The sequence below is a fragment of the Centrocercus urophasianus genome, unplaced genomic scaffold, assembly GCF_019232065.1.
Source record: "Centrocercus urophasianus isolate 14NV4802_14NV808 unplaced genomic scaffold, USGS_Curo_1.0 seq_16, whole genome shotgun sequence".
NCBI lineage: Eukaryota > Metazoa > Chordata > Aves > Galliformes > Phasianidae > Centrocercus > Centrocercus urophasianus.
In genome coordinates this window covers 12861224-12874462 of record NW_024884711.1, presented here as the reverse complement: position 1 = coordinate 12874462, position 13239 = coordinate 12861224, and the positions used below count along the sequence as shown (strand labels likewise).

General features: G+C 42.4%; 2 protein-coding genes across 2 annotated transcripts in view; one reads left to right on the top strand and one right to left on the bottom strand.

Moving 5' to 3' along the window:
• Positions 1-7: 7 nt before the first annotated feature.
• PP2D1 (protein phosphatase 2C like domain containing 1) lies at positions 8-12155 on the bottom strand. The gene is made up of 3 exons (XM_042816753.1): positions 11323-12155; positions 4368-5374; positions 8-1383 (listed from the first exon to the last, which is right to left on the bottom strand). Exons 2-3 carry the CDS (start codon positions 5371-5373, stop codon positions 149-151), a joined length of 2241 nt encoding a protein of 746 aa, XP_042672687.1. The 5' UTR covers position 5374; positions 11323-12155; the 3' UTR covers positions 8-148.
• Positions 12156-13034: 879 nt separating this feature from the next.
• Positions 13035-13239, top strand: part of KAT2B (lysine acetyltransferase 2B) — a 41673-nt gene continuing 41468 nt past the window's right edge. Inside the window, exon 1 of the mRNA XM_042816845.1 lies at positions 13035-13094. Coding sequence (XP_042672779.1) covers positions 13035-13094 — 60 coding nt within the window. The remainder of the gene's footprint in view (positions 13095-13239) is intronic.

The following is a 13239-nucleotide window of genomic DNA, read 5'->3' as shown; positions in this document are numbered from 1 at the left end:
ATTTCATTTGAACAGTTTGAGAGAGCTCGTCTGATTTGCTATATGGGTCAGCATTTAAGGTGATTGCAAGTAACTTCATGACACAGCTAAATATACGCTTGTGCTGTGTGGAACTCCATTTGTCATATGATACCTCTTAAATGTTTAGTTAGTTGGGTAACTTATCACATCCGTTTAGAAGTACAATCAAAATAGTAATATTATCTCTTGAACCTGCATGTAATGCAGCCTTTACCAATTGTTCACTGATGTAGCTTGCTGCATTGTCATAGAGTGCCTTGGAAGTGACCCCACCTTTTCCTGCAATTTGTGATTCACAACTGGCCGGGTATGTTTTTATGTCTTCTTCAAAATGTGTAGGTGTCTTACAATCCACTGGCAATGGAGCCTTCAGCAGTTGGTGGCCAGTATAACCTACAGGCTTGGCATGTGATATCTTAGAATTTGTTTTTTCAGCCTGTTGTAGATCTGAGTCATAAATAGAGAGAGATGCTTTTGTACAATTTTGAGTCTGTTTCATGTCTTCAGACCTTACTGTCAGTTTATTTGGCAGCTGTTTGTGGATGTAACTTGGACTAGTTGCATGGATAATGTCTGTTTCTTCTGGTGCTGTGGTTTGTGAATGTGGCTGAGAACTGTTATGTAGATAAACTTTTCTGTCCTCTGACTGCTTCATTTCTTCAGAGCTGACTTGTGTGCTAGAATCAGACTGTTTTATCCCTCTTTTCTCTGGACCTATCTCATCATTACTGAAAAGTGTCAGTTCTGGGTCAGCTTGATTTTTGTGGTCATCAGTTTCCTTAGGAACATCTCCATTTTCACTTTGCAAATAGCTCATCCTAGAACATCTTGGCTTTCCGTGTGTAGTGCTGCTTTTTGAGTCAGGGAGAAAAATCTCCATACTGGAGTCCTGCATCTCTGTTCCAACTTGCTGATAATTTGTAGCCTTTGAGTCGCTTAACTCTTCTTCAGAGCGGGGTAACAAATACAGGCAGTTATACAGAGAAGCCCCGTTTTGTTGAATGCGTTCATACGTTCTCAGATAATGAGTGAATGTTGTTAGTGTTAGCGCACACACTTCGTTGTAATCCAGAACCTCCCAAAGCCCATTAGAAGCTAAAATAAGAAATTGACAGGAATCGTCAATTGGGACAGAGATGCTATGAGGTACGGGAATCACAGATCCTTTTAGTGCGGGATCTCCATGATATCCAAGACCTCTTGTAGTTCTAAGGTGACCCTCTACTAATCCATCTGGTTCATTAGAGCTGATGTTTCCACCATTCTGAAGTATGCGTTTTTTCTCCCTTACATTAGAAGTGCTGTGCTCTTCTGAGAGGCGATAACTCTTGCCGTTTTTACACAAAACAGCGTGTATGTTACCTAAAAGTAAAATTAATATCTTGTAACTGTAGCCCACTGATTATTTTCTTCTTACATTGCTGTAATATCAGTGAGTAGGGTTCTGCTGAAGACTGGGGCAGGAAAAAAAAAATCATAGTTCAATTTTTACTATTGTAGGCAGCAGTGTGTCTGTAAATTAATCCAGTTCTGTTTTACAGCAAGATCTTGTGGATTTTTTTCTCCTCCCACTACTCAGAAGACTGCTCTAAAATCTTGTTTTTCTGACTGATTGCAGCTAAACTTTTGTGGGGAATCTGTGACATTTCAAATTGGCCTAACATCTGGCAGTCTGATAGAAATGTTACAATTGAAGCTCTTAATTGAATACAGAAGGATGGTGCCAAGTACTCTACTTCTCATGTACTTCTCTAAGAGAGAGTGTGCTCTCAAAACATTGTGGCTGAATTAACCCGTCAGAAAGCAAGTTCAGACTTCTTAAAGCACTACAAAATAGCTAGTAGCTAAAAAATAATTTGGACATTATTTAAGATTTACAATTCATTAGCATTATGCCTTAAGCCTATTCTTTGGGTGAGGAACTCGAGGGAGTAGGACTCTTTGCAGTAGTCTTAGACTAATTTATTTCCTTTAGTAGAAATAAGTACTTTCTTTCAATTATATTGAAATCCAGATGGTGAGCGTGGAGGAAGTATTAAAAATCACAACATTCCAGGTGATCAGCCTTGTCGGACTTGAATGCAGGGTATAAAGGAAAGCATTTCTGAAACAAGGTGAGCAGTGTTTGAGATACCCTGTGGCTTTACTGAGAGGAGGTAATTTTTGTGTTTAGGAGAGTCTTTGCTCTTTTGGCACAAAGACAAAAAGTGATATGCTAAAGACAAATTGAGTGGGATTGTAGCTTTCCAGATACTGAGTTGTCCACAGTGCATTCTTTTCCATTTTGCATTTTCTGACTAGAGGAAGGCATGAAAATTGTTTATAGGCAATGCTTATACAGTTGTATTTGTTGGTAAGTACTGGCATTGTCTACCCTAGGGGATAGCTCCAAGTGTAATTCCCTCTGAAGGTGGATTTCTCTAGGTGATTCATAATATCAAACTGACAAATACAGATGTTTACAGAATGTAAACACCTTAAGTTATTTGCTTCTTGTTCCCTCCTCTGTAGTCTGATTTCTGCAGAAAACTAGCTGGTTGCCTAAAACTTGTCTGATTCCTCAGAGTAAGACCCCAGCTGAAAGCCTAACCAAGAGCGTAATGTAACCCATGTGCAAAAGTTTCTCTACTAGAGAATAAAATATAGATTGCTTTTGGGTGCAGGTTTGTCTGCAATCTAGAGACAGAGTGGAAGAATCAACAAAAACCAGGTGACCTATTACTGTGAGACGAAATACAGCAAGCAGTGCTGCTGTCTTCTGCTCTGCCTTTAAGAATGCAATTCTGGGAAAAAAAAATTGTTGTGAAAATCTTTTTTTTGGTGGGGGAAATTAATGTAGTAGGTTAAGTAAATGTATATTTAGAGGTTGTTCAAGTGCAAGGACTTAAGTTGTAAAAGGCTTGAAGTATCTCTGATCAACTTAATTTACAGAGCTTGAGCTTATAGTATCTGTAATTGAAGCCACCATAAAACTGGTGCTAAGCTACCAGTGTTGATAATAGTAATTGTTAAGTTCTGGTGGCTGGAAAAATGCTTGTTGAAGATAAAGCGTGGAAATAGTAACAAGTGTTGGCAGAATAGTGAGGAGGGGTGGGTAGAGCACAGTAACATCTTTCAGTGTCATTGCACGTTCAGGTTGGTTTATAGAATCCTCAGATTTGCAGAGAATTGCATATTACTATAATAATTTCTTAATCTTGGATGAGTTGGATACAGATGTGGAATATAATATTTTTGCCTCCTAAAGAAATGAAGTATCTTAAAAGATTATCCTTTTCCTTCTTATTTCTGACCTTGATTAATTGCTATCAAATTTCACAGGAAGAAATATGAAGAGGTCATAGAAGCTTTCTGAAAACACTCATTTGAGGAGGAGAAAGTACCCCTGCTGATAGAAAATTAGCGTTAGCATGCTTCCTGATAATGCTTCTTGAGAATGAGATCAAGGCATTAGTGCTGGGGACATAAATCAAGCAGAGACTGGAACGTACTTGAGACTGCAGACAGGATTTCATTTGAAACTGTTCATCAAGTAGCTTTAAAAACCAAAACCAAACCAAATAAAAAAAAAAAAAAAAAAAAAAAAAAAAAAAAAAACCTCTGCTTGTGTATTTGTGGGAAAGCATCCTCTGTCATATGTATACAAGAACTTAACTGATAACAAGTTTCCCAGTGGGTAGATGTAATGAAGAATTCTGAAGGGCTGCATGAGCTTTAGTTTGCATGAGCCTGCAGCAAATCTGGGAGGAGAGGCATTAGGAATATAACAACGTTTCTCATTGTAATTGATAATTTTCCACTTTATGGAAGGTGACCTCCATAAGGAAGAAGGACTGAATAGATTTGACAGTAGTAAATCACCGATTTCTGAAATGGACAGTTCAGATAATCCCTACAGATCACATTTTCCAGTAGCAATATGAAGTGGCACTCGAAACAAATGACTAAGAGAAGAAAATACCTTTAAACGTGTTTCTTGGACAGTAGGGATTTATCAGATCTAGAATGTTTGTATTTATCCTAAAGTGATTGACACCTTAAGCTTCTTCTTGGTTTTAAATAGTATTTTTACATGGGTCACATGAACAGAATGCTGTCCAGCCGTATGTCTCATGTTAGTAAACTTACGGCCTTAATTCAAATATATTGAGGGCTCTCATCCAATAAGCCTGATATTGTTGCCTGATGCTGTTGTCAATTACAGAGATTATTTACTGTGTTTCCTTCACATCGACAAGTTAAAGCAATTGCAGCTTTTTATCTCCAAATATTTACTGCCAGCAAACCTCGAAATTATTTTTCTTACTGGGCAGAGAGAAAAAAAATCTAGTGTGAAATGTACATACCTATGTTAGCAATGTGCAGGAGCCCAGCAACATCCTCAGTTGTCCTAGTTAATGAACTTTGCAAACTGTTTTCAAAGTGTTCAGTGTCATCCGTATTTTCACTGGGGAGTCTTTCCATCAAACAGGTTACAGCTGAACAGCCACTCCATCGAACTCTGGAAATCTCATTCCTTCCTAGCTGTAAAAGTCTGTCCATTCTCCAGAAGGCCTTGGTGTATGCTTTGTGAATCCATTCGTAAGTATTTGTCTTATGGGTCTTGTTCTCCTGTCTGTCAGAGAAAATCCTCTCTTTTTCCCTGTAGTCTTCCGTGATTGCAGTGGCAAGAGAGTCTAGAATTTGCCTTTCCTCCTTGGTCATTTTGTAGGAGGGGTCTGTTTGAGCAAGCTGGTCAAGAAATAAAAGTGGAAGCTCTGCTGCAACTGTTTCTGCAGCTGTCATGCCATGGTGCCCATCAATTAGTCCCAGAAAACATGTATCTGTCCTACTTCCATAGTTGTCCACTACAAAAAATCTGTCTTCCATGTCTCTCTGCCATATGGAATTTTTATCTTCACTAATTGATAATGCTTTTATTGATGAATTCTTTACTTCCTTGAGAGTGTTAACACTGTTTGTATTGTCATGATCACAAAACAATCTAGGAGCGTGACCATCCATAAGAAATTCAAATGAAGTGTTGATCTTCTGCCGATGTCTTTCAGAATTTTTAGGAAGCTCGGTCACTTTTGAAATTAGCTTCTGTCGCTGAGCTAAAAGTGTTTTAGCATCCACCCTTGTTTGTGAGCTGTCACAGCCCAACAAAGTTAGAGCTTTGTGGGTTTTTTTGTGATGAAAAAAACGGTGTGGATGTATTGCTTGTTGACACGCTGAGCAGAGAATTGAAATGCCTGTGGCATCTGCATTCTCAGATGCTATCATGATCTTCTCCAGATGATCTTCCTCATCTCTGCAGAGTTCATCATTGGGTGGTCTTGCTTTGTCCTGTGATTTTTCCTCCCATGTCATTCTATAAAGGAGTTCAATGTGCTATGAATTTTCACTTCAGTGTTAGATAAATACTACATCACTGTGTAATGTGTGACCTGTGTTTATAAATGAAATGATGTAAAAGGTGTAAAAACTGTTAAAACTTAGTAACACAGCTAATTCAAGAACTGAAAAATTTGGACATAGAAAGTGTGTTATGCAGTTTGTTACCTTACATCTCCTAAGGTCTCAGTCAGTTTTCTGTTTCCTCACTGTGACTTGATGCATAGCTCTGTGCCTTCATGCTGTTACTACTGCAGGTGTTAAGTGGTTTCTCATCAGGTTTTCTGTACCTAATCCTCACTTTCCAGACATGATAGTGGAGTAGGTGCATATTAAAAATTGAGAGTTAAAGATGAAAAAATACCTGCCAGTTTTGTGCGGGCCAGTAGCATTGATATCTCTTTAATCAAATCTCATTTAATCAAATCAAATTTAATCAATGCTTTAGGAGTAACTGGAAAAATAATATAAGATTGGGGTATAGACACACAAGATACATAACATTTACATAGATTATATTCTGTTGGGGTTTTCTGCTTACAAGAGTCAGACTTAGCAATGTGAACGTTCTTTTAGCGTAGAATGGACTTTGAAAGCGTCAGTTTCTGAATTAATAAAGTATAGGGAAGAGCAAAATATTACCAAGCAGCGTTTGAGCTTTTAGATCTCTGGGAAACATACTGTCTCTAGTATCTTGTCAGCTTCCTATGGTGCATTCCCTCTTCTTTGGCCACATTGAAGTTCAGCAACTTCATCCTGCTTCAAGTTTTTCAGAGCTCCATATTTAAACTTGATACAGCCACACTTAAAGTAGTTATTTGGTAACTGTTACCTCTTCCAGGACTTTATCTGGGAAGGATGCTTTTTTCTTTCTCACTCCTTCTGTTCATCATCTCTGAGTTGTAAGAATCAAGTGCCTATGAGCAGCTGAGGCAGATCAATCATAAAATTTAAGAAGGAAAATTTACTCTATAGGGAGTGATAAATGCTAAGGTATTAGCAGAGCTATTAAACCCTTTTCACACAGTTGTATTGTTGTCCTTACAGAGGTGAGCCTGCATGTGGCTACAGCTTTCAATCTACTGTGGGACCATTTCATGGTAAGTCCATCTGTCTATTGGAATTGAGCATCAGGGTGCTTCAGAAATGCTACACCACTTTAGTGGGCAGAATAAGGAGGTACACATTCAAAACGCCAGCAGAAGACAGTCTCACACAGACTTCTCTCTTTATTCTGCATAGTCTGAATTTGAACCTGGGAAGTTGTACAGGCCTGTCACTGCTGTCCTGGTAGTGATGCATTCATGTCCAAGAAAAGTTAGGGCTAATATACACAGAAAATCTGGAGAACTGCTTTCTGTCAGCCTATTAAATATGCCACATGTAAAATGAATTCATATATAAAAGCTTATTGGATCAGAGACAAGAAGTTGAAAATTTTCAATAAAATGTTGGTTTGGCTTCAGGAAGCTTAGTTGTTAACACTCACACTGTTTATATTGCTGTAGGTGGGTGTGAGTGCTAACAAATTGCTATTTCAGAGAACCAGAACGGTCCTGGTTGATGACAGTATGAATAATCAGAATAATATCTATAATAATTCACATAGAATAACAGAATATGCTGCATTTCTTCAGTTGCAGTCATTTGCTCAAATTATTAAAAGATCAGCTACCTTGTTAGATTTTTATAGAGTATATTTATGTTGTTTATGCATGCTATATATACTTCACAGTCTACAAACCTGGTAACAATAAAAAAAAGGGAAAAATTCACTTTGATCTTTTGTGAGGGGAAAAAAAGACTTGCTTATATTTTCTTCTCTCCTTGCTTTTTTCTCACCAGGAACAGATGCAGACCTAGCAAATATTTTGCTATAGGTTTAAAGGGGATAGCAGTAAGATACTGCCATTGCAACATTGGAAGCTTGAGCTCTAGTAGCCTCAGAGAGGGAAAGAGAAAACACAGCTTCCTAGCTCACTGCAATTTCCCTGTACCCATTTAGGGGGCCCAAGCCTGGCAGTGTTTAATGTTCTGAACTAAAAATAGGAGAGCAGAGGAGAAGGAAAAAAAATAGAAGAATGGGGCAGGGAAGCGTATTTTGAGATTACTTGTTTTCAAGGGTAAATATTTTCTTTACTTCTTGTGTTTCAGCTAAAAGCCTCTTGGTCAGCTCTCAAACTGGCTCCTACAGAGGTAAGCTGTCCTACTGCTCTGCCTGCCCGTCCACTGCCATATGCAAGAGAGTGGCCAAACAGGCAGAGCGCGCAGCTGGGGCCATGGGCTTGTGTGACAGAGAGCACCATCATCTCAGTAACCCTATCTCTGGCAGCGTGCTGTAGCTCTAGCACTTCTAGCTGCTTGCTGTTCACATAGCAAGGAGACTTTTTTTCCTCCAGTTTTGCTCTGCAAAGTGTTTGTTTCTTTTTTTTTCTTTAGGTAGTGAAGATGTCACTCATGGAGATTTAATGATCCAGGATCTGATTTGTGTCCAGAGGAATCCCACTTGTCCTCATCTCCTTCTGACATGTCATTCCTGTCTTCACCCAGAGCATGCTTCTTCCTGTCTTACCTTTGTCACATTCAGCAATTAACTTAGTATCTAGTTGAAAACTCCTTCCTTCATGAACTCTGTACTACTGTTAGTACTAGCTGTATGTTAGTGGCCATAGAAAACTCATGGATGCTGAGAGCTGTGCCAGGAAGGTGCCTACCTGCTTGAGGGTGACTGGAGGAGGCAAAGAAGATGTGCATGGAGGTCAGTGTTTCACTGAGCTTGTAATGATATTACCAGCTAATATGTATAAACAGGCTGCACTGTTGCCAGATCTCCCTAAACAGCTGAGTTTCTCATACCTGCATACTGAAACTGTGACAGGGACTTGGCATCACTGGGATTGTGTGAGGTCCCCGCCCAGGAGCCAGTGTGAGCAGCTGCTGCAGCTGTGGTTTTGGCTGTGCCACCTCGTGGTGCTTTGCAAACCACACCCTGTCCTGGCAGGTGCTGCCTTGCCAGCAGACCACACATTTACTTGATCTCTTTTTCTTGTGGTCTTCAGCCAAAGCAGCCACAAGCTAATATCTATCATGAAAACACTCTTGTGGCTTTACTGAATGCATATACAACCTCTTAAAAACCCTTCATTTGAAAAGACAAAGCAGCTGTGTCCTACACCTTCCTCTACTTTTAGGAGAGCTGGGCCTCCAAAACCATCTGCAGGAAGAACCATGCATCTTCTCCCAGGTGAGTCAGCCTAGGTCAGTACAGCACCTGACTTACTGTCTCCAGCAGCAACAGCATAGCTCCAAGGAAGCCCTGTTATGAAAGGTGGGAAGTGATGGAGATGAACCCAATGAGTCACTTGCTGTGCTGGGGCTTGGGAGCACTCCCAGCACTGGCCCCGATAATAGGCAAGAAAGAAGGAAGTGATTAATAATTAAAATAATTATGGAATAAATTAAGGTAATTAGCCTCCTCACTTCTTAGTGTTGTCCTAAACTGGAACTGTGGGATTCCAGCCCCACTGGTATCGTGTCAGCTTGAAACTGCTCCCTGCATTAGCTTCTCTTAGAACTGTCCTCCTGGATAGAGGCAGTTCTTCACCAAGAGGCAGGCCTTTGAAGTGGGAGTTAAATAAACTTCCTCTACCACAGGTGTAAGATACCTGTGATGGTGGTAGCTGGATTTGTTGCGGTGGGGCAGAGGTGCCAGTTTGTAACCCACCACATGCCTTCTGTAGTGATCATCTTAGAGATATAAAAGGGATTTTCTCCTTGTGGCTTTTCTGTTTAGATCAGTGTGATATCAAAGGTGCAGCTTGGAGGACTTGAGGCCACATGATTTCCCTGTCCTGCTGCCAGTTGCGGCTGTGTTAAGATACCAGGGATGGGTGATACCACCTGCTGCTGGTGTGGGGTGGTTGGGAAAAGGGTCCCAGAAAGCTGCAGAGCTCTCTCTCTCACAGGAGAGGAGCAGAGGAGCAGAGAAAAGATGTTAACAAGTGAAAAATAGGGAGGCAGAAGGAAGAGAAGGTAAAGGAGAAATAGATTATACATGCTGTGCCTGCAGGAAGCAAGGTAGAGCTTGCCACCTTGTAACAAAATGTGAGGCTGTACAGATGAGTAAGCAACATCAGCAAGTAGCTTCTGAACTTAGTTCATGTGTGCTTCATGTTGCATGGGGAAAGACTGCCTGTAGTGAGCTCAGCTGCCAGTTTTGCCCTGGTTTGGGTCTTTCAAAACTGACTGCAGCCCCAAAGAGTACATCTGGGGTAAGAAGTGAATAAAAATAGCAAAGTGCTTCTGCTCTCGCGAGAAGTTTTAGCAACACAAACAGCCATGATTGTTGCAGTGACATATTCTCCATTCTTTTTCTCTACTTTTTTCCTTGAAGAAAAAAAAAGTAATTGGGGTGTGATGTTCTCTTTAACAAAGGCCTATTGGTAAGTTTTGTAACCTGTGTTATTGAAGTTGCAAGCAAGCACCATGGAAAATTGACAAGATGCTAGATATAGTATAATGAACAAAAATGTTGTGCTGTTACTAGTTCCAGTGACTCATAAAATATTGATAGCAGTCCAGAATGCCCAGTGACCAAGAGGAGGCCAGTTCGCCCACAAGGAATGTGCTAATGAAAGAACACAATTGGATTATATACTCCGAGAAATTCACTGGAAGGGGGGAGTTCTTTCTCCATTTGCATTGAATTCATGAATAAAACTGGTGGGAGAATGAGGAGTCCCACCATGAGCAAGAAGGGAGGGAGAGGCGTGGGTTGGGCACAGGGCTCTGCTTGGGATGGGAGTTGGGGTTGGTGGGCTTGTGGAGCTGGGCCCTGGGCAGGGAGGCTCCTCGGATTGATCTGTATCAGGCTGTTTTTAGTTGAGTCATTTTATGTGGCCTTAGGTAGGCCCCAAAAGCTCTGCATGACAGTTAGGTAACAAGCAGGCATCAGCCTCGCCCTAAGTTGCATTTTAATTTTCTTCTTTTGTTGCATCAAGAATACAGCCATCTCCTTTGCTGGAATAATGTGTATGCTTTTGCATTTAAGCTTGCCTGTATTCACAGTGAGTCCAGGCAGTGGTAGCATACTCGGGATGTGATGAGGGGTGGGAGCACCAACTGTGAGCAGAGCTTTCCTGGGGCAACACCAGGCTAAAGGGAAAAGTATGGGAGTTGGTGTGGACATCACCTGGCTCCTGGCTGGCTGTGGAGCAGATGAGCAGCACTCCCAGAGTCACAAGGCTGCCTGACTGAGCTCACAAGCTGGGCAAGAGGCAGCTAGGCTCACCTGGCTGCCACTGGTGCTTACTAGGAGCTACTTCCAGACTTGGCTTCTCTTGAGAAAACCCACTGAAATGCCCCAAAGGATGGAAGCTGAAAAATGCAGCAAGGATTTTTAAGACAATGCTTTGAGTTTGATTCTAAGTGTGATTCAAGAGTTTGATTCTTTGTGTTATGTACTTACTGATTCAAAATAAGCACTGCAGTCATTCTGTTGTGCTCAGGTTGAGCTGTGTGTATGTTATAAATAGAGAATAAAGATGTGCTTGCTTGTGAATTCAATCAACAGAAAAATTCAAATGTATGAAACTGAGAATGGAATGTATAGCAGTCATATGTTAAAGCACAATTTTTTCAGCTTTTCTTGTGTAGTGTAACTTGTTAAGGCCAAATTATATTCCTGAAGCTACTGCAAGTCAGTTCAGCCTGAGTTATACCCTGTATTTCCAGCCAGCAAATGGTCTTTTCCTCATACCTTTGGCAGTTCTTGCCAAAATTTTAACTGTCCCAAGGACATAAGACAAATCCTTGGGCTTGCTTTGTTTTAAAAAACATAATAACACCAGTTAAAATGGAAACAATGATTTAATAGATGTCACAATTATATATACATATAAAATATATATCTAAAAGAGGACTTACCTATCTGCAGTTTAAGCGTGTTTTCTTTTTAAGCTGCTTCTCCATGATAGCAGGCAACACTGCATTTGTAGTGACATTGGTGTTTATAAATGTTACTATAGTAACGGTATCCGTAGCCGCAGTCTGGTAGACTAACCGTTCTGGTAGACTTGGTGCTCTGGTTATCTGGTGAGCAGAAGGCAAAAAGTAGAGATGTGGTGTAAGGCAGACGTGCTCTTGAGGCTTCAAGGAGGAGCTGTAGAATACAGAGTTTTGCCTTTATACTAATCTGCATGCAACTGCGTGCAATATGGTTTTGTGAAAGACCCTCATAAACACACCATGAAATGTTTTATTTCAGTGGAGATAAAAAAAGTTACTGGGCTTTTGAGAACCGTGAAGAGAGTAGAGTGAAAAGATTAAGGTTGTTCACCTGGGGAATGATCCTGTGAACACTTGCCTGTGCAGCTGCAGACATAAAGGGCCTAAAACGTATTGATGGAATTGCCCAGCTGTGCAAAAATAGTAAGTGTTGAGAATTGAAACGGGGAATTCAATTGTATATGGGTGTGCAAATGATAGTGGGTTGCATAAATACCATTAGCTGTGGAACGGCTCCAGCAGCTCAGTCCAGCCCGGGAGCCCGTGTCCAACAACGGCCCCCCTGGATTGTAGGAGCCAACTATAGTTTCAGAGGATCTGCTCGGTCGTCGTCACGTTTGCAGAGCGTTGTAAAGCTGAAAGTGAAACTGCGCGGTAACAGTTTCGTTTTCGAGTCCGGGGGAAAAGTGGAAACGTCGCCTACATGAAGGAACGCGAGCAGAGAGGCTGAGGAAATCGTTCTTAAATGGTTGTTATCATACAGCGGCTTTTTGTCATTCTAAGACGCGATTCGACGACTTCCATTAACAACAAAGAATTCTCAGATTTAACAGAAGCGAATTTATTTATTCTTTTTATTCCTGTTAATACTCCGCTAAGCCAGGGGCTGCGTTTCCCATCACCTCCGAGCGCAGCGGCTCCTCCACCTTAACAGTCCGTCTTAACGCAGCGGGGATGGCAGCAGCCATCTTACGGGTCGCTGTCACAGCTGCCGGGAGGACCGCGCCACCGCCGGGCTTCGCCGCAGCCTCCCGGGGCCGCTTACAGCCGGGCAAGAGATGGAACGGGGCAGGTGCAGAAATCCGGAGCTGCTTTTTTTGCAAGTGCACGTTACGCACTGGGATCCCCCTTCCTCTCGGTATTGCAGCCTGAGGTTGACACATCAAAGAGCTGCGGATCGCAGACCAGAGCCCAGCCTCGATCCCGACCTTTCAAGCCGCGGTGCCCTGCTGTGGTAGTGCCATTTGCGGTTTCTCGCGGCTCGGCCGCGATTTTACATACGTGCGACAGAGCGTAACTTCGTCGGGACTTCTGCGCGCAGAGCGCAGTGACTGTGGTGGGATCATTTGCTTAATTGTTGCTTTCAATTGAAAGGTAGTAGACAGAGGATGACCCGCTGTCAGCGCTAAAGGAGATGTTCCTGGACAATGCAGGGAATGGAGCAGAGGGTCATCTGAGTTTTACGTTTAAAAGAAACTGACAGATACGTATAGGCTGACTTGGAAATCACCTACAAACCCGCTGAAAAGCAGCCGCAAAGCGCACAGTGTGGAAAAGCACTGCTGAAGTCAAATAAACCGTGGCCCTACTAGGGGCAAAGGAGGCGCGGGGGCTCCGCTGGTGAAGCGACGATGCCTCCCCTTCCCCGGGCTCCTCAGTCCCGAGGGCCGGGCCCGCACTCGGCGCCTTCGGTCGCCGCCCGCCCCCGCGCAGCCCCGCGCTTCACGGCGGCGGGAGGCGGGCGCCGGCTCCCCCCCGCCCGGCGGGACAGGAGCCGCCCGCGGAGCGCAGGGGCCCTCCTCCCGCCCCCCACCCCCCCGGGGAGCAGCCGGCGGC

Coding starts and splice junctions, on each gene's coding strand:
- PP2D1 (XM_042816753.1), bottom strand. CDS start 5,373: ATGACATGGGAGGAAAAATCACAGGACAAAGCAAGACCACCCAATGAT. Junction 1,384..4,367: donor CCTGCACATTGCTAACATAG/GTATGTACATTT, acceptor TTTTACTTTTAG/GTAACATACACGCTGTTTTG.